The following is a 22,567-nucleotide window of genomic DNA, read 5'->3' as shown; positions in this document are numbered from 1 at the left end:
CAGAGAGACTTACAGTAGAGAGTCATTTAACAGACTCTCTGATCCAGAGAGACTTACAGTAGAGAGTCATTTAACATACTCTCTGATCCAGAGAGACTTACAGTAGAGAGTCATTTAACAGACTCTCTAATCCAGAGAGACTTACAGTAGAGAGTCATTTAACAGACTCTCTGATCCAGAGAGACTTACAGTAGAGAGTCATTTAACAGACTCTCTGATCCAGAGAGACTTACAGTAGAGAGTCATTTAACAGACTCTCTGATCCAGAGAGACTTACAGTAGAGAGTCATTTAGGGTAGTTAGAACCAGTGAGGACTGAGGAGTTGTAGCTACTAAGACATAGGGTCTAACTACCCTGCCTCTGTCTTAGTAGCTACAACTCCTCAGTCCTCACTGGTTCTAACTACCCTGTCTCTGTCTTAGTAGCTACAACTCCTCAGTCCTCACTGGTTCTAACTACCCTGCCTCTGTCTTAGTAGCTACAGTCACTGAGATAATATACTATATCTGGATAGGTTTCGTGGCTCGGCCAGGTCATCACAGGGTCACAAAGTCACAGGGAATGTAACCCTTCAGTACACTGACCCGGTCTGATGCCCTTTCCCATTGCCACGAGGTTAATGGGACCACACCGCTGTGACACCGGGCCAACGGGCCAACGGGCCAATGGGCGTTCAACGGGCCAACGGGCCAACGGGCCAACAATCTGGTGCCTTCTTAAAGGCCAGGGTTTTCCCAAATGGAACCCTATCCCCTATATAGTGCACTACTTTAGACCAGAACCCTATGGCACCCTATTCCCTATATAGTGCACTACTTTATACCAGAGCCCTATGGCACCCTATTCCCTATATAGTGCACTACTTTAGACCAGATACCAGATTGTCCCCTGGGTTTTATTTGTCTGCATCGGAAGCAGTTTATTTTGGGGGGTTAGGAGGACTGACAGACTCTCTTTGGGGTGGAAGCAGTTTATTTTGGGGGGTTAGGAGGACTGACAGACTCTCTTTGGGGAGGAAGCAGTTTATTTTGGGGGGTTAGGAGGACTGACAGACTCTCTTTGGGGAGGAAGCAGTTTATTTTGGGGGGTTAGGAGGACTGACAGACTCTCTTTGGGGTGGAAGCAGTTTATTTTGGGGGGTTAGGAGGACTGACAGACTCTCTTTGGGGAGGAAGCAGTTTATTTTGGGGGGTTAGGAGGACTGACAGACTCTCTTTGGGGAGGAAGCAGTTTATTTTGGGGGGTTAGGAGGACTGACAGACTCTCTTTGGGGAGGAAGCAGTTTATTTTGGGGGGTTAGGAGGACTGACAGACTCTCTTTGGGGTGGAAGCAGTTTATTTTGGGGGGTTAGGAGGACTGACAGACTCTCTTTGGGGAGGAAGCAGTTTATTTTGGGGGGTTAGGAGGACTGACAGACTCTCTTTGGGGTGGAAGCAGTTCATTTTGGGGGGTTAGGAGGACTGACAGACTCTCTTTGGGGAGGAAGCAGTTTATTTTGGGGGGTTAGGAGGACTGACTGACTCTCTTTGGGGGGTTAGGAGGACTGACAGACTCTCTTTGGGGAGGAAGCAGTTTATTTTGGGGGGTTAGGAGGACTGACAGACTCTCTTTGGGGTGGAAGCAGTTTATTTTGGGGGGTTAGGAGGACTGACAGACTCTCTTTGGGGAGGAAGCAGTTTATTTTGGGGGGTTAGGAGGACTGACAGACTCTCTTTGGGGAGGAAGCAGTTTATTTTGGGGGGTTAGGAGGACTGACAGACTCTCTTTGGGGAGGAAGCAGTTTATTTTGGGGGGTTAGGAGGACTGACAGACTCTCTTTGGGGTGGAAGCAGTTTATTTTGGGGGGTTAGGAGGACTGACAGACTCTCTTTGGGGAGGAAGCAGTTTATTTTGGGGGGTTAGGAGGACTGACAGACTCTCTTTGGGGTGGAAGCAGTTCATTTTGGGGGGTTAGGAGGACTGACAGACTCTCTTTGGGGAGGAAGCAGTTTATTTTGGGGGGTTAGGAGGACTGACTGACTCTCTTTGGGGGGTTAGGAGGACTGACAGACTCTCTTTGGGAGGAAGCAGTTTATTTTGGGGGGTTAGGAGGACTGACTGACTCTCTTTGGGGGGTTAGGAGGACTGACAGACTCTCTTTGGGGAGGAAGCAGTTTATTTTGGGGGGTTAGGAGGACTGACAGACTCTCTTTGGGGAGGAAGCAGTTTATTTTGGGGGGTTAGGAGGACTGACAGACTCTCTTTGGGGAGGAAGCAGTTTATTTTGGGGGGTTAGGAGGACTGACAGACTCTCTTTGGGGAGGAAGCAGTTTATTTTGGGGGGTTAGGAGGACTGACAGACTCTCTTTGGGGAGGAAGCAGTTTATTTTGGGGGGTTAGGAGGACTGACAGACTCTCTTTGGGGAGGAAGCAGTTTATTTTGGGGGGTTAGGAGGACTGACAGACTCTCTTTGGGGAGGAAGCAGTTTATTTTGGGGGGTTAGGAGGACTGACAGACTCTCTTTGGGGAGGAAGCAGTTTATTTTGGGGGGTTAGGAGGACTGACAGACTCTCTTTGGGGAGGAAGCAGTTTATTTTGGGGGGTTAGGAGGACTGACAGACTCTCTTTGGGGAGGAAGCAGTTTATTTTGGGGGGTTAGGAGGACTGACAGACTCTCTTTGGGGAGGAAGCAGTTTATTTTGGGGGGTTAGGAGGACTGACAGACTCTCTTTGGGGAGGAAGCAGTTTATTTTGGGGGGTTAGGAGGACTGACAGACTCTCTTTGGGGTGGAAGCAGTTTATTTTGGGGGGTTAGGAGGACTGACAGACTCTCTTTGGGGAGGAAGCAGTTTATTTTGGGGGGTTAGGAGGACTGACAGACTCTCTTTGGGGAGGAAGCAGTATATTTTGGGGGGTTAGGAGGACTGACAGACTCTCTTTGGGGTGGAAGCAGTTCATTTTGGGGGGTTAGGAGGACTGACAGACTCTCTTTGGGGAGGAAGCAGTTTATTTTGGGGGGTTAGGAGGACTGACTGACTCTCTTTGGGGGGTTAGGAGGACTGACAGACTCTCTTTGGGAGGAAGCAGTTTATTTTGGGGGGTTAGGAGGACTGACTGACTCTCTTTGGGGGGTTAGGAGGACTGACAGACTCTCTTTGGGGAGGAAGCAGTTTATTTTGGGGGGTTAGGAGGACTGACAGACTCTCTTTGGGGAGGAAGCAGTTTATTTTGGGGGGTTAGGAGGACTGACAGACTCTCTTTGGGGAGGAAGCAGTTTATTTTGGGGGGTTAGGAGGACTGACAGACTCTCTTTGGGGAGGAAGCAGTTTATTTTGGGGGGTTAGGAGGACTGACAGACTCTCTTTGGGGAGGAAGCAGTTTATTTTGGGGGGTTAGGAGGACTGACAGACTCTCTTTGGGGAGGAAGCAGTTTATTTTGGGGGGTTAGGAGGACTGACAGACTCTCTTTGGGGAGGAAGCAGTTTATTTTGGGGGGTTAGGAGGACTGACAGACTCTCTTTGGGGAGGAAGCAGTTTATTTTGGGGGGTTAGGAGGACTGACAGACTCTCTTTGGGGAGGAAGCAGTTTATTTTGGGGGGTTAGGAGGACTGACAGACTCTCTTTGGGGAGGAAGCAGTTTATTTTGGGGGGTTAGGAGGACTGACAGACTCTCTTTGGGGAGGAAGCAGTATATTTTGGGGGGTTAGGAGGACTGACAGACTCTCTTTGGGGTGGAAGCAGTTTATTTTGGGGGGTTAGGAGGACTGACTGACTCTCTTTGGGGGGTTAGGAGGACTGACAGACTCTCTTTGGGGAGGAAGCAGTTTATTTTGGGGGGTTAGGAGGACTGACTGACTCTCTTTGGGGGGTTAGGAGGACTGACAGACTCTCTTTGGGGAGGAAGCAGTTTATTTTGGGGGGTTAGGAGGACTGACAGACTCTCTTTGGGGAGGAAGCAGTTTATTTTGGGGGGTTAGGAGGACTGACAGACTCTCTTTGGGGAGGAAGCAGTTTATTTTGGGGGGTTAGGAGGACTGACAGACTCTCTTTGGGGAGGAAGCAGTTTATTTTGGGGGGTTAGGAGGACTGACTGACTCTCTTTGGGGGGTTAGGAGGACTGACAGACTCTCTTTGGGGAGGAAGCAGTTTATTTTGGGGGGTTAGGAGGACTGACTGACTCTCTTTGGGGGGTTAGGAGGACTGACAGACTCTCTTTGGGGAGGAAGCAGTTTATTTTGGGGGGTTAGGAGGACTGACAGACTCTCTTTGGGGAGGAAGCAGTTTATTTTGGGGGGTTAGGAGGACTGACAGACTCTCTTTGGGGAGGAAGCAGTTTATTTTGGGGGGTTAGGAGGACTGACAGACTCTCTTTGGGGAGGAAGCAGTTTATTTTGGGGGGTTAGGAGGACTGACAGACTCTCTTTGGGGAGGAAGCAGTTTATTTTGGGGGGTTAGGAGGACTGACAGACTCTCTTTGGGGAGGAAGCAGTTTATTTTGGGGGGTTAGGAGGACTGACAGACTCTCTTTGGGGAGGAAGCAGTTTATTTTGGGGGGTTAGGAGGACTGACAGACTCTCTTTGGGGAGGAAGCAGTTTATTTTGGGGGGTTAGGAGGACTGACAGACTCTCTTTGGGGTGGAAGCAGTTTATTTTGGGGGGTTAGGAGGACTGACAGACTCTCTTTGGGGAGGAATCAGTATATTTTGGGGGGTTAGGGGGTCTGACAGACTCTCTTTGGGGAGGAAGCAGTATATTTTGGGGGGTTAGGAGGACTGACTGACTCTCTTTGGGGAGCCGGCACATCTGTGATGGATGAAGTAGAGGGAGTGGTGCCTGTCTCAAACCCCCTGCACCCCTCTACTCCTCTCCTGCCCCCCCCCCCCCTACCCTCTCCTGCCCCCCTCTACCCCTCTCCTGTCCCCTCATACCCTCTCCTGCCTCCTCCTGCCCCTTCTACCCCTCTCCTGTCCCCTCATAACCTCTCCTGCCTCCTCTTGCCCCCTCTACCCCTCTCCTGCCTTCTCATACCCTCTCCTGCCTCCTCATACCCTCTCCTGCCTCCTCATACCCTCTCCTGCCTCCTCCTTCCCCCCTCTACCTCACTCCTGCCCCCCTCTAACCCTCTCCTGTCCCTCATACCCTCTCCTGCCTCCTCCTGCCCCCCTCATACCCTCTCCTGCCTTCTCCTGCCCCCCGTAACCCCTGTGCACCCTCCTCTCCCTGAGGACAGGACCCCCTCCTCTCCCCCTTAACCCCTGTGCACCCTCCTCTCCCTGGGGACAGGGCCTCCTCCTGCCCCCCTCTACCCCTCTCCTGCCTCCTCCTGCCCCCCTCTACCACCCTCCTCTCCCTGGGGACAGACAACCTGCTGTGTCCCAGCTTGCTGCTGCTGTTACTAAACACATTGACACAGGAAGTGGTAACATACTACACGGGACTACACTACACTGATATAGATAGCTACAGATCTAGGATCAGATTCCTCCAACCGTAACCTTAACCATTAGACGGGGGAAAATGAAGAAGGAAACTGACCCGAGACCAGCGTCTCTGTTGGTCTGCGTGGATAATAATACGTGGGTCAGCCTACACCTACAGAAACACAGCTGATTCAATACTAGGCCAAGTTTCCTCTGTTTCAGTTCAGTTTAATGTGTGTCTCCCACTGGTGATTACCGGGTGTATCACCACCATGCAGCAGATGACATAGAGCCCTCTGACTGGAGGGATACGAGACACCCAGACAGGCCCTCTGCCAGCCCAGCCATGCTGTTCTGATTAGCCACGTCGTGCCCCTCCCTCTAAACTCACTCACTTCCTGCAATGGAACTTGTGACTCCACTTGTGTCGTTCCAGATCGACAGAAAAAGGAGAGGAGAGAGGGAAGAGAGGAGAGAGGGAAGAGAGGAGAGAGAGGAGAGGAGAGAGGGAAGAGAGGAGAGAGGGAAGAGAGGAGAGAGGGAAAAGAGGAGAGAGGAGAGAGGGAAGAGGGAAGAGAGGAGAGAGGAGAGAGGGAAGAGGGAAGAGAGGAGAGAGGGAAGAGAGGAGAGAGGGAGGAGAGGAGAGGGAAGAGAGGAGAGAGAGGAGAGAGGGGAGAGGGAAGAGAAGAGAGAGAGAGAGAGACAGAGAGAGAGAGACAGAGAGAGAGAGAGAGAAGGGTAGAGAAGGGTAGAGAAGGGTAGAGAAGAGAGAGAGAGAGAGAGAGAGAGAGAGAGAGAGAGAGAGAGCTGTACCACCCATGTTCCCGTCTATTTTCTAATTTGTCATGCGTCTGTCATGTGGTAATGATAAAGTGGTGTAATGGCCTAACAGTTTGACATTTTGTTTAATTATTGTGATGAGCTCATGTTTCTCTGTACCAGGATCATACAGCCTCACCATACAGCCTTACCATACAGTCTTACCATACAGTCTTACCATACAGCCTGTACCAGACCATACAGCCTGTACCAGACCACACAGCCTTACCATACAGCCTGTACCAGACCATACAGCCTTACCATACAGCCTCACCATACAGCCTTACCATACAGCCTTACCATACAGCCTGTACCAGACCATACAGCCTGTACCAGACCATACAGCCTTACCATACAGCTTTACCATACAGCCTGTACCAGACCATACAGCTTGTAACAGACCATACAGCCGGTACCAGATCATACAGCCTTACCATACAGCTTTACCATACAGCCTGTACCAGACCATACAGCTTGTAACAGACCATACAGCCTTACCAGACCATACAGCTTGTAACATACCAGACAGCCTGTAACAGACCATACAGCCTTACCAGACCATACAGCTTGTAACATACCAGACAGCATGTACCAGACCATACAGCATGTACCAGACCATACAGCCTGTACCAGATCATACAGCTTGTAACATACCAGACAGCCTGTAACAGACCACACAGCCTGTACCAGACCATACAGCCGGTACCAGATCATACAGCCTGTACCAGACCACACAGCCTGTAACAGACCATACAGCTTGTACCAGACCATACAGCCTGTAACAGACCAGACAGCCTGTACCAGACCAGACAGCCTGTACCATGATCATACAGCCTGTACCAGACCATACAGCCTGTACCAGACAGCCTGTACCAGACCAGACAGCCTGTACCAGACCAGACAGCCTGTACCAGGACCATACAGCCTGTACCAGACAGCCTGTACCAGACCAGACAGCCTGTACCATGATCATAAACAGGGTTGACCGTAAACAGGGTTGACCGTAAACAGGGTTGACCGTATCAGAGTTGACTGTATCAGGGTTGACTGTATCAGGGTTGACTGTATCAGGGTTGACTGTATCAGGGTTGACTGTATCAGGGTTGACTGTAACAGGGTTGACCGTAAACAGGGTTGACTGTATCAGGGTTGACTCTAAACAGGGTTGACTGTATCAGGGTTGACTGTACCAGGGTTGGCTGTACCAGGGTTGACTGTACCAGGGTTGACTATAAACAGGGTTGACCGTAACAGGGTTGACCGTAAACAGGGTTGACCGTAACAGGGTTGACCGTAAACAGGGTTGACTGTACCAGGGTTGATGATTTTATCTTAAATCAGCCATAGATACCCTTCAGACAGGTGGAATTGAAGCTTGAATTGTGCAACAGGGAGAGACACACATGATTTGTTGTTGTTGGTAGAACATGCCTAGCCTGTCTATCTACGGGTAACGGGGGGGTTGACATGTTGTGTTCGGGGGGGCCAACCCTGACAGGATGACCACATCAGTGAATCAACCCACTCAGGTGACGCACCCCCTCCAGGGACGGCATGAGAGAGCCCCAGTAAGCCAGTGACTCAGCCCCTGTAATAGGGTTAGAGGCAGAGAATCCCAGTGGAAAGAGGGGAACCGGCCAGGCAGAGACAGCAAGGGCGGTTCGTTGCTCCAGAGCCTTTCCGTTCACCTTCCCACTCCTGGGTCAGACTACACTCAATCCTTTGACCCACTGAAGAGATGAGTCTTCAGTAGAGACTTGAAGGTTGAGACCGAGTTTGCATCTCTGACATGGGTAGGCAGACCGTTCCATAAAAATGGAGCTCTATAGGAGAAAGCCCTGCCTCCAGCTGTTTGCTTAGAAATTCTAGGGACAATTAGGAGGCCTGCGTCTTGTGACTGTAGCGTACGTGTAGGTATGTACGGCAGGACCAAATCAGAGAGATAGGTAGGAGCAAGCCCATGTAATGCTTTGTAGGTTAGCAGTAAAACCTTGAAATCAGCCCTTGCTTTGACAGGAAGCCAGTGTAGAGAGGCTAGCACTGGAGTAATATGATAAAATGTTTGGGTTCTAGTCAGGATTCTAGCAGCCGTATTTAGCACTAACTGAAGTTTATTTAGTGCTTTATCCGGGTAGCCGGAAAGTAGAGCATTGCAGTAGTATATCCTAGAAGTGACAAAAGCATGCATTAATTTTTCTGCATCATTTTAGGACAGAAAGTTTCTTATTTTTGCAATGTTACGTAGATGGAAAAAAGCTGTCCTTGAAATGGTCTTGATATGTTCTTCAAAAGAGAGATCAGGGTCCAGAGTAACGCCGAGGTCCTTCACAGTTTTATTTGAGACGACTGTACAACCATTAAGATGAATTGTCAGATTCAACAGAAGATCTCTTTGTTTCTCGGGACCTAGAACAAGCATCTCTGTTTTGTCCGAGTTTAAAAGTAGAAAGTTTGCAGCCATCCACTTAGTTATGTCTGAAACACATGCTTCTAGCAAGGGCAATTTTGGGGCTTCACCATGTTTCATTGAAATGTACAGCTGTGTGTCATCCGCATAGCAGTGAAAGTTAACATTATGTTTTCGAATAACATCCCCAAGAGGTAAAATATATAGTGAAAACAATAGTGGTCCTAAAACGGAACCTTGAGGAACACCGAAATTTACAGTTGATTTGTCAGAGGACAAACCATTCACAGAGACAAACTGATATCTTTCCGACAGATAAGATCTAAACCAGGCCAGAACTTGTCCGTGTAGACCAATTTGGGTTTCCAATCTCTCCAAAAGAATGTGGTGATCGATGGTATCAAAAGCAGCACTAAGGTCTATGAGCACGAGGACAGGTGCAGAGCCTCGGTCCGATGCCATTAAAATGTCATTTACCACCTTCACAAGTGCCGTCTCAGTGCTATGATGGGGTCTAAAACCAGACTGAAGCATTTCGTATACATTGTTTGTCTTCAGGAAGGCAGTGAGTTGTTGCGCAACAGCCTTTTCTAAAATTTTTGAGAGGAATGGAAGATTCGATATAGGCCGATAGTTTTTTATATTTTCTGGGTCAAGGTTTGGCTTTTTCAAGAGAGGCTTTATTACTGCCACTTTTAGTGAGTTTGGTACACATCCGGTGGATAGAGAGCCGTTTATTATGTTCAACATAGGAGGGCCAAGCACAGGAAGCAGCTCTTTCAGTAGTTTAGTTGGAATAGGGTCCAGTATGCAGCTTGAAGGTTTAGAGGCCATGATTATTTTCATCATTGTGTCAAGAGATATAGTAGTAAAACACTTGAGCGTCTCTCTTGATCCTAGGTCCTGGCAGAGTTGTGCAGACTCAGGACAACTGAGCTTTGAAGGAATACGCAGATTTAAGGAGGAGTCCGTAATTTGCTTTCTAATAATCATAATCTTTTCCTCAAAGAAGTTCATGAATTTATCACTGCTAAAGTGAAAGTCATCCTCTCCTGGGGAATGCTGCTTTTTAGTTAGCTTTGCGACAGTATCAAAAAGGAATTTCGGATTGTTCTTATTTTCCTCAATTAAGTTAGAAAAATAGGATGATCGAGCAGCAGTAAGGGCTCTTCGGTACTGCACAGTACTGTCTTTCCAAGCTAGTCGGAAGACTTCCATTTTGGTGTGGCGCCATTTCCGTTCCAATTTTCTGGAAGCTTGCTTCAGAGCTCGGGTATTTTCTGTGTACCAGGGAGCTAGTTTCTTATGAGAAATGTTTTTAGTTTTTAGGGGTGCAACTGCATCTAGGGTATTGCGCAAGGTTAAATTGAGTTCCTCAGTTAGGTGGTTAACTGATTTTTGTCCTCTGGCGTCCTTGGGTAGACAGAGGGAATCTGGAAGGACATCAAGGAATCTTTGTGTTGTCTGTGAATTTATAGCACGACTTTTGATGATCCTTGGTTGGGGTCTGAGCAGATTATTTGTTGCAATTGCAAACGTAATAAAATGGTGGTCCGATAGTCCAGGATTATGAGGAAAAACGTTAAGATCCACAACATTTATTCCATGGGACAAAACTAGGTCCAGCGTATGACTGTGACAGTGAGTGGGTCCAGAGACATGTTGGACAAAACCCACTGAGTCGATGATGGCTCCGAAAGCCTTTTGGAGTGGGTCTGTGGACTTTTCCATGTGAATATTAAAGTCACCAAAGATTAGAATATTATCTGCTATGACTACAAGGTCCGATGGGAACTCAGGGAACTCAGTGAGGAACGCTGTATATGGCCCAGGAGGCCTGTAAACAGTAGCTATAAAAAGTGATTGAGTAGGCTGCATAGATTTCATGACTAGAAGCTCAAAAGACGAAAACGTCATCATTTTTTTTTTGTAAATTGAAATTTGCTATCGTAAATGTTAGCAACACCTCCGCCTTTGCGGGATGCACAGGGGATATGGTCACTAGTGTAGCCAGGAGGTGAGGCCTCATTTAACACAGTAAATTCATCAGGCTTAAGCCATGTTTCAGTCAGGCCAATCACATCAAGATTATGATCAGTGATCAGGGATCTAACATTAAGTAGCCCTATTTTGAGATGTGAGGTATCATGATCTCTTTCAATAATGACAGGAATGGAGGTGGTCTTTATCCTAGTGAGATTGCTAAGGCGAACACCGCCATGTTTAGTTTTGCCCAACCTAGGTCGAGGCAAAGACACGGTCTCAATGGTGATAGCTGAGCTGACTACACTGACTGTGCTAGTGGCAGACTCCACTATGCTGGCAGGCTGGCTAACAGCCTGCTGCCTGGCCTGCACCCTATTTCATTGTGGAGCTAGAGGAGTTAGAGCCCTGTCTATGTTGGTAGATAAAATGAGAGCACCCCTCCAGCTAGGATGGAGTCCGTCACTCCTCAGCAGGTCAGGCATGGTCCTGTTTGTGGGCGAGTCCCAGAAAGAGGGACAATTATCTACAAATTCTATATTTTGGGAGGGGCAGAAAACAGTTTTCAACCAGCGATTGAGTTGTGAGACTCTGCTGTAGAGCTCATCACTCCCCATTAACATTAACATGAGGGACAGAGTAACAGGGTTGACATTAACATGAGGGACATAGTAACAGGGTTGACATTAACATGAGGGACAGAATAACAGGGAAAAACATTAACATGAGGGACAGAGTAACAGGGTTGACATTAACATGAGGGACAGAATAACAGGGTTGACCTTAACATGAGGGACAGAATAACAGGGTTGACCTTAACATGAGGGACAGATTAACAGGGTTGACCTTAACATGAGGGACAGAGTAACATGGTTGACCTTAACATGAAGGACAGAATAACAGGGTTGACATTAACATGAGGAACAGAATAACAGGGTTGACCTTAACATGAGGGACAGAGTAACAGGGTTGACCATGAGGGACAGAATAACAGGGTTGACATTAACATGAGGGACAGAGTAACAGGGTTGACATTAACATGAGGGACAGAATAACAGGGTTGACATTAACATGAGGGACAGAATAACAGGGTTGACATTAACATGAGGGACAGAATAACAGGGTTGACCTTAACATGAGGGACATAATAACAGGGTTGACCTTAACATGAGGGACAGAGTAACAGGGTTGACCATGAGGGACAGAGTAACAGGGTTGACCATGAGGGACAGAGTAACAGGGTTGACCTTAACATGAAGGACAGAGTAACAGGGTTGACCTTAACACGAGGGACAGAGTAACAGGGTTGACATTAACATGAAGGACAGAATAACAGGGTTGACCTTAACATGAGGGACAGAGTAACAGGGTTGACATTAACATGAGGGACAGAATAACAGGGTTGACCTTAACATGAGGGACAGAGTAACAGGGTTGACCTTAACACGAGGGACAGAGTAACAGGGTTGACATTAACATGAAGGACAGAATAACAGGGTTGACCTTAACATGAGGGACAGAGTAACAGGGTTGACCATGAGGGACAGAATAACAGGGTTGACATTAACATGAGGGACAGAATAACAGGGTTGACATTAACATGAGGGACAGAATAACAGGGTTTACATTAACACGAGGGACAGACGTAAATTAATCACTATGAAATAATTAATAATATTCAGAAATCCCTTTTTGGAAGCAACAAAATAACTGTGGCATTTCAATGATGGTGAAACCTAGAGACATTTTGGGGGATAAGTTGGTTAAAGTCCTCCTAGAAATCACAGAGGGTCACAATTGCTGAATGTTTTAGCAAGTCCTTCTTCATATTAAAAAGTGATTTAGAGTCAGAGTGTACATGGTTAGTCACCTCTCTGTCTCTCTGTCCCAGTGTTCCTGGGTTAGAGTACATGGTTAGTCACCTCTCTGTCCCAGTGTTCCTGGGTTAGTGTACATGGTTAGTCACCTCTCTGTTCCAGTGTTCCTGGGTTAGAGTACATGGTTAGTCACCTCTCTGTCTCTCTGTCCCAGTGTTCCTGGGTTAGTGTACATGGTTAGTCACCTCTCTGTCTCTCTGTCCCAGTGTTCCTGGGTTAGAGTACATGGTTAGTCACCTCTCTGTCCCAGTGTTCCTGTGTTAGAGTACATGGTTAGTCACCTCTCTGTTCCAGTGTTCCTGGGTTAGAGTACATGGTTAGTCACCTCTCTGTCTCTCTGTCCCAGTGTTCCTGGGTTAGAGTGTACATGGTTAGTCACCTCTCTGTCGCTCTGTCCCAGTGTTCCTGGGTTAGAGTACATGGTTAGTCACCTCTCTGTCCCAGTGTTCCTGGGTTAGTGTACATGGTTAGTCACCTCTCTGTCTCTCTGTCCCAGTGTTCCTGGGTTAGAGTGTACATGGTTAGTCACCTCTCTGTCGCTCTGTCCCAGTGTTCCTGGGTTAGAGTACATGGTTAGTCACCTCTCTGTTCCAGTGTTCCTGGGTTAGAGTACATGGTTAGTCACCTCTCTGTCCCAGTGTTCCTGGGTTAGTGTACATGGTTAGTCATCTCTCTGTCCCAGTGTTCCTGGGTTAGAGTACATGGTTAGTCATCTCTCTGTCCCAGTGTTCCTGGGTTAGAGTACATGGTTAGTCACCTCTCTGTCCCAGTGTTCCTGGGTTAGAGTACATGGTTAGTCACCTCTCTGTCTCTCTGTCCCAGTGTTCCTGGGTTAGAGTACATGGTTAGTCACCTCTCTGTCCCAGTGTTCCTGGGTTAGTGTACATGGTTAGTCACCTCTCTGTCCCAGTGTTCCTGGGTTAGAGTACATGGTTAGTCACCTCTCTGTCCCAGTGTTCCTGGGTTAGAGTACATGGTTAGTCATCTCTCTGTCCCAGTGTTCCTGGGTTAGAGTACATGGTTAGTCACCTCTCTGTCCCAGTGTTCCTGGGTTAGAGTACATGGTTAGTCACCTCTCTGTCTCTCTGTCCCAGTGGTCCTGGGTTAGTGTACATGGTTAGTCACCTCTCTGTCTCTCTGTCCCAGTGGTCCTGGGTTAGAGTACATGGTTAGTCACCTCTCTGTTCCAGTGTTCCTGGGTTAGAGTACATGGTTAGTCATCTCTCTGTCCCAGTGTTCCTGGGTTAGAGTACATGGTTAGTCACCTCTCTGTCCCAGTGTTCCTAGTTTAGACTACATGGCGTGGGTAAACAGCTCCAGTGTTCCTGGTTAGAGTATATGGTTAGTCATCTCTCTCTTTCTCTCTGCCCCAGTGTTCCTGACGTGGGTAAACTGTTCCAGCGTGCGCTGGGCCACCAGGATCCAGGACGTGTTCACGGTGGCCAAGTTGCTGGCTCTGGGACTCATCATAGCTGTGGGACTGGTGCAGATCTGCAGAGGTGAGGACACACACACACACACACACACACACACACACACACACACACACACACACACACACACACACACACACACACACACACTTGTATGCAGGCAGGCACACACAGTTCTGTTGCCAAATCATTCTACATATCTGTAGTTATCAGTTATGTTTAACCTGTCTGGGAACGGGGTTCCGCTAGCGGGGCTCCAAATTCGAACAACAGAAATCTAATAAATCTAATTTCTCAAACAAACAAGTATTAGGCACCATTTTAAAGATACAATTCTCGTTAATCCAGTCACAGTGTCTGATTTCAAAAATGCTTTACAGCGAATGCTCCACAAATGATTATGTTAGGTCACCACCAAGTCACCGAAAAACACAGCCATTTTTCCAGCCAAAGAGAGGAGTCTCAAAAAGCACAAATAGAGATAAAATGAATCGCTAACCTTTGATGATCTTCATCAGAGGACACTCATAGGACTTCATGTTACACAATACATGTATGTTTAGTTCGATAAAGTTCATATTTATATACAAAAATTGCATTTTACATTGACGTGTTATGTTTAGTAGTTCCAAAACATGCAGTGATTTTGCAGAGATCCACATCAATATACATAAATACTCATAATAAACATTGATAAAAGATACAACTGTTATGCATGGAATTTTAGATACTCTTCTCCTTAATGCAACCGCTGTGTAAGATTTAAAAATAACTTTACGGAAAAAGCAAACCATGCAATAATCTGAGTACGGCACTCAGAGACCAAAACAGCCCAAACAGATATCCACCATGTTGTGGAGTCAACATTAGTCAGAAATAGCATTATAAATATTCACTTATCTTTGATGATCTTCATCAGAATGCACTCCCAGGAATCCCCGTTCCACCATAAATGTTTGATTTGTTCGATAAAGTTGATCATTTATGTCCATCCTTTTGTTAGGGTGTTTGGTAAACAAATCCATACGCGCGTGCAGGTCCAGCGGAAAGGTCGGATGAAAAGTCCAAAAAGTTATATTACTGGTCGTAGAAACATGTCAAGCGTAGTATAGAATCAATCTTTAGGATGTTTTTATCATAAATCTTCAATAATGTCCCAACCAGAGAATTCCTTTGTCTGTAGAAAAGCAAAGGAACGCGAGCTAACTCTCTCATGACCGCGTGTCACGAGCCCGTGGCTCTCTGCCAGACACCTGACTCAATCCCATCTCATTCAGCCCCCCTTCACAGTAGAAGCCTGAAAAAAGGTTCTAAAGACTGTTGACATCTAGTGGAAGCCGTAGGAAGTGCAATATGACCCCTTAGACACTGTATATTGGATAGGCAATCACTTGAAAAACTACAAAAACACACAGAGGTCTGAGACACACGGACAAACACACAGAGGTCTGAGACACACGGACCAACACACAGAGGTCTGAGACACACGGACAAACACACACAGAGGTCTGAGACACACGGACCAACACACAGAGGTCTGAGACACACGGACACACACACAGAGGTTGAACCTTATAATTGTCTCTGAATCACAGGATAAATGTGAGTTTCAACTGCTTCTTTAGGATGCTCCTCACCATACTGATTACAGTCATTAACTTCAGGTCAAATGACAGGAGTGAGGAAATGAATAGCCTCTGCTTCCACCTGGTGGACGTGTATAGACACTACCACAGATAGAAAAACGAGCCAGATATTATACATGTGAAGCTTTTTGTTGGCGTTTCCATTCACTACCAAAGATGGTGATGAGAGGAAGCCCAGTGGCTGGCAGTGGGGGAAAGATGGTGATGAGAGGAAGCCTAGTGGCTGGCAGTGGGGGAAATATGGTGATGAGAGGAAGCCCAGTGGCTGGCAGTGGGGGAAATATGGTGATGAGAGGAAGCCCAGTGGCTGGCAGTGGGGGAAAGATGGTGATGAGAGGAAGTCCAGTGGCTGGCAGTGGGGAAAAGATGGTGATGAGAGGAAGCCCAGTGGCTGGCAGTGGGGGAAAGATGGTGATGAGAGGAAGTCCAGTGGCTGGCAGTGGGGAAAAGATGGTGATGAGAGGAAGCCCAGTGGCTGGCAGTGGGGGAAAGATGGTGATGAGAGGAAGTCCAGTGGCTGGCAGTGGGGGAAAGATGGTGATGAGAGGAAGCCCAGTGGCTGGTAGTGGGGGAAATATGGTGATGAGAGGAAGCCCAGTGGCTGGCAGTGGGGGAAAGATGGTGATGAGAGGAAGTCCAGTGGCTGGTAGCTGGGAAAAGATGGTGATGAGAGGAAGCCCAGTGGCTGGTAGTGGGGGAAAGATGGTGATGAGAGGAAGCCCAGTGGCTGGTAGCTGGGAAAAGATGGTGATGAGAGGAAGCCCAGTGGCTGGCAGTGGGGGAAAGATGGTGATGAGAGGAAGTCCAGTGGCTGGCAGTGGGGGAAAGATGGTGATGAGAGGAAGTCCAGTGGCTGGTAGCTGGGAAAAGATGGTGATGAGAGGAAGCCCAGTGGCTGGCAGTGGGGGAAAGATGGTGATGAGAGGAAGTCCAGTGGCTGGCAGTGGGGGAAAGATGGTGATGAGAGGAAGCCCAGTGGCTGGCAGTGGGGGAAAGATGGTGATGAGAGGAAGTCCAGTGGCTGGCAGTGGGGAAAAGATGGCGTGAGATGTTATTTTGGCTGACATTCTGTACATTTTCTCATTGATTAAACATTTGATCTCAATACATTTTTTTTTTGTTTCCAAAACTCTAGTCTGTTATGAACAGAGTGGACTACGTTTTGTAGACTTTACTCTTTGTCAAAGTTTTAAAAAATTGAGTTCTTCAGAAAGAGCGAAAAAGGGCGAATTGAGTTATTTCACACACGCTCACTTCACAAAGTAGGCGTTCCCTAACAGAAATATGCAAATACATGCTAGAATGCACCAATAGAATCTCGCTAACTCCTCATGCTTGGCTCTGCCCACCTCCTTACTTGTTCTGCCCACTATGATTAATTTACTCCCATTGGAAACGACAGGCTGTGCTCTATCTTGGGTTAGTTATAAACATCTTTGACGCTACTGTTACAGACGCCTGAATCACAGAGAGTCTTACTAACCCCTGGTGTAGATGAAGGAGATGACTTACCAGGAGTCCAGGGGAGTTCAGCTGAAACCAAGCAGCTTATCAATGTTCAAATGGTTGACAAAACGATATTATACAACAGGCAGATCTGATCCTGTCCAAAAGAAAACTAACATCCAATATGAATCCTGCCACGTCAGGAGGCTTCCATCAATCAGCTTCTCAGATCAATAATCACCTGGGAGTGATCACACCCTTAACAACCCTTCCTCTGCTCCCTCCTGCTCCTGACCTGGTGGCTGCTGGGAGATGAAACTCCCGGCCTGGTGGCTGCTGGGAGATGAAACTCCTGGCCTGGTGGCTGCTGGGAGATTAAACTCCTGGCCTGGTGGCATCTGGGAGATTAAACTCCTGGCCTGGTGGCTGCTGCCCCGTAGAGGTGGGAGATGACAAGGGGAAATTGACTATCTAACTGTCTAGTTAGCCCTATCCCTATCACTATCATACAGTCACTGGGCCCTGTCCAGTTTGGGGAGGGTTAGAGGCAGGCGGAGAGAGGCAGGCGGAGAGAGGCAGGCAGAGAGAGGCAGGCGGAGAGAGGCAGGCAGAGAGAGGCAGGCGGAGAGAGGCAGGCGGAGAGATGCAGACGGAGAGAGGCAGGCGGAGAGAGGCAGGCGGAGAGAGGCAGGCGGAGAGATGCAGACGGAGAGAGGCAGGCGGAGAGAGGCAGGCGGAGAGAGGCAGGCGGAGAGATGCAGACGGAGAGAGAGAGGCAGGCGGAGAGAGGCAGGCGGAGAGAGGCAGGCGGAGAGAGGCAGGCGGAGAGATGCAGACGGAGAGAGGCAGGCGGAGAGAGAGAGGCAGGCGGAGAGAGAGAGGCAGACGGAGAGAGAGAGGCAGACGGAGAGAGAGAGGCAGGCGGAGAGAGGCAGACGGAGAGAGAGAGGCAGACGGAGAGAGAGAGGCAGACGGAGAGAGAGAGGCAGGCGGAGAGAGAGAGGCAGGCGGAGAGAGAGAGGCAGGCGGAGAGAGGCAGACGGAGAGAGAGAGGCAGACGGAGAGATGCAGGTGGAGGTAGTTTAGCCTTGTACACTAGCAGTTTGAAGTGACTCAATCATATTTTTTTGCATACGTGATTTGCAGTCTGAACAGCCAAAAAGCACATGGAATCAGATATTTCAAGACACATTTCAAACCACATTTATAATGGTTTGAAATCAGATACAGATCTGATTCCTGGCCGTGCGACTTCTATCTGAACGATCAAATCTGATTTATTATCCCTCAAGTGATATTTAGATAGTTTTTGGCATATCTTGTCAGTCGCTAGTTACTCTGTTTACAGTTTAACAAGAACACATGGTAGCTAACTAGCTTGTTCATTGTTTACAAACAAAGGAGTGAATGTGTGCTAGCAAACTAAACAACTAGCTAGAGAGCTAGTTGACTGTTGCGGTTTGCCAACAAACAAAAAAATAGGACCGTTTTTTTTAAAAGTTCTTACACCGTGATTGTGAATGTGCAAAGAATCCTGGGAAACGTCCGTGGCGGACATTGTTGTCACCTTAGCTTGTCACATACCAACGTCTGACCTGAGAGGAAGCACAACCACCAATTGGCCAACACCACTGCACACACACACACACACACACACACACCCGCCGTTACCGTGACAACTAGCGTAAGCATGTTACAGCAAATTACTACAGTCTGAACACACAGGAACTCTGATTTTGGTCTCTTTGTAACTTTCTGTTTGGACAGTAGTCGGTGTTCCAAAACGGATTTTGAAAAACCAAACTGATTTGAGCACCAAAACACTAAAACATGCAGTGTAGAACAAGGCTTTAGAGAGGCAGCGTTCGGGATCTGAATCAAACATACAGACATTGGACCTCATGCGGTTTGGGCTGGATTTTAGGCAGCCAGAGAGGCAGCGTTCGTGACCCAATAGAAGTTCTGTTGTCTCAGCTAATCTTCCAGACTGACATGGGAAAGAATCGTAGAAACCAGAGAGAGACAAAGTGTGAGCCGAGCGTGCTCCCTTTTATATATCACATCAGTCCAACTGTGTGATCTGTCTGCCATTAAACACTGATCTGTCTGCCATTAAACACTGTGATGTGTCTGCCATTAAACACTGTGTGATCTGTCTGCCATTAAACACTGTGTGATCTGTCTTCCCATTAAACACTGTGTGATCTGTCTGCCATTAAACACTGTGTGATCTGTCTGCCATTAAACACTGTGTGATCTGTCTGCCAATTAAACACTGTGTGATCTGTCTGCCATTAAACACTGTGTGATCTGTCTGACATTAAACACTGTGTGATCTGTCTGCCAATTAAACACTGTGTGATCTGTCTGCCATTAAACACTGTGTGATCTGTCTGCCATTAAACACTGTGTGATCTGTCTGCCATTAAACACTGTGTGATCTGTCTGCCAATTAAACACTGTGTGATCTGTCTGCCATTAAACACGGTGTGATCTGTCTTCCAATTAAACACTGTGTGATCTGTCTGCCATTAAACACTGTGTGATCTGTCTGCCATTAAACACTGTGTGATCTGTCTGCCATTAAACACTGTGATCTGTCTGCCATTAAACACTGTGTGATCTGTCTGCCAATTAAACACTGTGTGATCTGTCTGCCATTAAACACTGTGTGCTCTGTCTGCCATTAAACACTGTGTGATCTGTCTGCCAATTAAACACTGTGTGATCTGTCTTCCAATTAAACACTGTGTGATCTGTCTTCCCATTAAACACTGTGTGATCTGTCTGCCATTAAACACTGTGATCTGTCTGCCATTAAACACTGTGTGATCTGTCTGCCATTAAACACGGTGTGATCTGTCTTCCCATTAAACACTGTGTGATCTGTCTGCCATTAAACACTGTGTGATCTGTCTGCCATTAAACACTGTGATCTGTCTGCCATTAAACACTGTGTGATCTGTCTGCCATTAAACACTGTGTGATCTGTCTTCCAATTAAACACTGTGTGATCTGTCTGCCATTAAACACTGTGTGATCTGTCTGCCATTAAACACTGTGTGATCTGTCTGCCATTAAACACTGTGTGATCTGTCTACCATTAAACACTGTGTGATCTGTCTGCCATTAAACACTGTGATCTGTCTGCCATTAAACACTGTGATCTGTCTGCCATTAAACACTGTGTATCAGGAAGTAGTCTGTCTGCCATTAAACACTGTGTATCAGGAAGTAGTCTGTCTGCCATTAAACACTGTGTATCAGGAAGTAGTCTGTCTGCCATTAAACACTGTGTATCAGGAAGTAGTCTGTCTGCCATTAAACACTGTGTATCAGGAAGTAGTCTGTCTGCCATTAAACACTGTGTATCAGGAAGTAGTCTGTCTGCCATTAAACACTGTGTATCAGGAAGTAGTCTGTCTGCCATTAAACACTGTGTATCAGGAAGTAGTCTGTCTGCCATTAAACACTGTGTATCAGGAAGTAGTCTGTCTGCCATTAAACACTGTGTATCAGGAAGTAGTCTGTCTGGAATCATGTCCCAGATTGTAACAAGCCCCATCGGATACTGGCCATCTCTCCGTCTGGACACATGTTGAATCACTACTGTAGTTGTTGCCTCTTTCGACTGAGGGCTGGTGATGATGATCAGATCAAATCAAATCAAATCACATTTTATTTGTCACATACACATGGTTAGCAGATGTTAATGCGAGTGTAGCGAAATGCTTGTGCTTCTAGTTCCGACAATGCAGTAATAACAAGTAATCTAACTAACAATTCCAAAACTACTGTCTTGTACACAGTGTAAGGGGATAAAGAATATGTACATAAGGATATATGAATGAGTGATGGTACAGAGCAGCATAGGCAGATACAGTAGATGGTATCGGGTACAGTATGTACAAATGAGATGAGTATGTAAACAAAGTGGCATAGTATAGTATAAAGTGGCTAGTGATACATGTATTACATAAGGATACCGTCGATGATATAGAGTACAGTATATACGTATGCATATGAGATGAATAATGTAGGGTAAGTAACATTATATAAGGTAGCATTGTTTAAAGTGGCTAGTGATATATTTACATCATTTCCCATCAATTCCCATTATTAAAGTGGCTGGAGTTGAGTCAGTGTCAGTGTGTTGGCAGCAGCCACTCAATGTTAGTGGTGGCTGTTTAACAGTCTGATGGCCTTGAGATAGAAGCTGTTTTTCAGTCTCTCGGTCCCAGCTTTGATGCACCTGTACTGACCTCGCCTTCTGGATGATAGCGGGGTGAACAGGCAGTGGCTCGGGTGGTTGATGTCCTTGATGATCTTTATGGCCTTCCTGTGACATCGGGTGGTATAGGTGTCCTGGAGGGCAGGTAGTTTGCCCCCGTGATGCGTTGTGCAGACCTCACTACCCTCTGGAGAGCCTTACGGTTGAGGGCGGAGCAGTTGCCGTACCAGGCGGTGATACAGCCCGCCAGGATGCTCTCGATTGTGCATCTGTAGAAGTTTGTGAGTGCTTTTGGTGACAAACCGAATTTCTTCAGCCTCCTGAGGTTGAAGAGGCGCTGCTGCGCCTTCTTCACAATGATGTCTGTGTGAGTGGACCAATTCAGTTTGTCTGTGATGTGTATGCCGAGGAACTTAAAACTTGCCACCCTCTCCACTACTGTTCCATCGATGTGGATAGGGGGGTGTTCCCTCTGCTGTTTCCTGAAGTCCACAATCATCTCCTTAGTTTTGTTGACGTTGAGTGTGAGGTTATTTTCCTGACACCACACTCCGAGGGCCCTCACCTCCTCCCTGTAGGCCGTCTCGTCGTTGTTGGTAATCAAGCCTACCACTGTTGTGTCGTCCGCAAACTTGATGATTGAGTTGGAGGCGTGCGTGGCCACGCAGTCGTGGGTGAACAGGGAGTACAGGAGAGGGCTCAGAACGCACCCTTGTGGGGCCCCAGTGTTGAGGATCAGCGGGGTGGAGATGTTGTTGCCTACCCTCACCACCTGGGGGCGGCCCGTCAGGAAGTCCAGTACCCAGTTGCACAGGGCGGGGTCGAGACCCAGGGTCTCGACCAGCGTTGATGATGATGATGGTGTGTGTGTGTGTGTTATTACAGAAGCAATCCTCATTAGTAAAATCTTAATCTAGTCTCTCTCTCTCTCTCTCTCTCTCTCTCTCTCTCTCTCTCTCTCTCTCCCTCCCACCTCTCTCTCTCTCTCTCTCTGTCTCCCTCCCACCAGGTCACTATGATGCTCTGAGACCCAGTCAGGCGTTTGAGTTCACACGGGACCCGTCTGTCGGTCAGATAGCTCTGGCTTTCCTCCAGGCCTCCTTCGCCTTCAGCGGCTGGAACTTCCTGAACTACGTCACTGAGGAGGTGGTCGAGCCACGCAAGTAAGGATAGATCTTTAGATTTAGCGTGCGTCCCAATTTAATCAGAATAGATCTCTAGATTTAGGCTGCGTCCCAATTTAATCAGGATAGATCTCTAGATTTAGACTGCGTCCCAATTTAATCAGGATAGATCTTTAGATTTAGGGTGCGTCACAATTT

The 22,567-nt window shown here is 47.4% G+C and overlaps 1 protein-coding gene across 1 annotated transcript in view; it reads left to right on the top strand.

Annotated features, from left to right (window-relative positions):
* slc7a10a (solute carrier family 7 member 10a) overlaps window positions 1–22,567 on the top strand; it is a 97,440-nt gene that overhangs the window by 25,498 nt on the left and 49,375 nt on the right. The window contains exons 4-5 of the mRNA XM_090223377.1: window positions 13,863–13,988; window positions 22,255–22,408. Coding sequence (XP_090079503.1) covers window positions 13,863–13,988; window positions 22,255–22,408 — 280 coding nt within the window. The remainder of the gene's footprint in view (window positions 1–13,862; window positions 13,989–22,254; window positions 22,409–22,567) is intronic.

Source organism: Oncorhynchus mykiss, chromosome 26 (assembly GCF_057628025.1).
Source record: "Oncorhynchus mykiss isolate SJ-2025 chromosome 26, ASM5762802v1, whole genome shotgun sequence".
Classification (NCBI taxonomy): Eukaryota; Metazoa; Chordata; class Actinopteri; order Salmoniformes; family Salmonidae; genus Oncorhynchus; species Oncorhynchus mykiss.
Note: the sequence above shows the minus strand (reverse complement) of the source record. Positions and strands in the feature narration are given on the sequence as shown.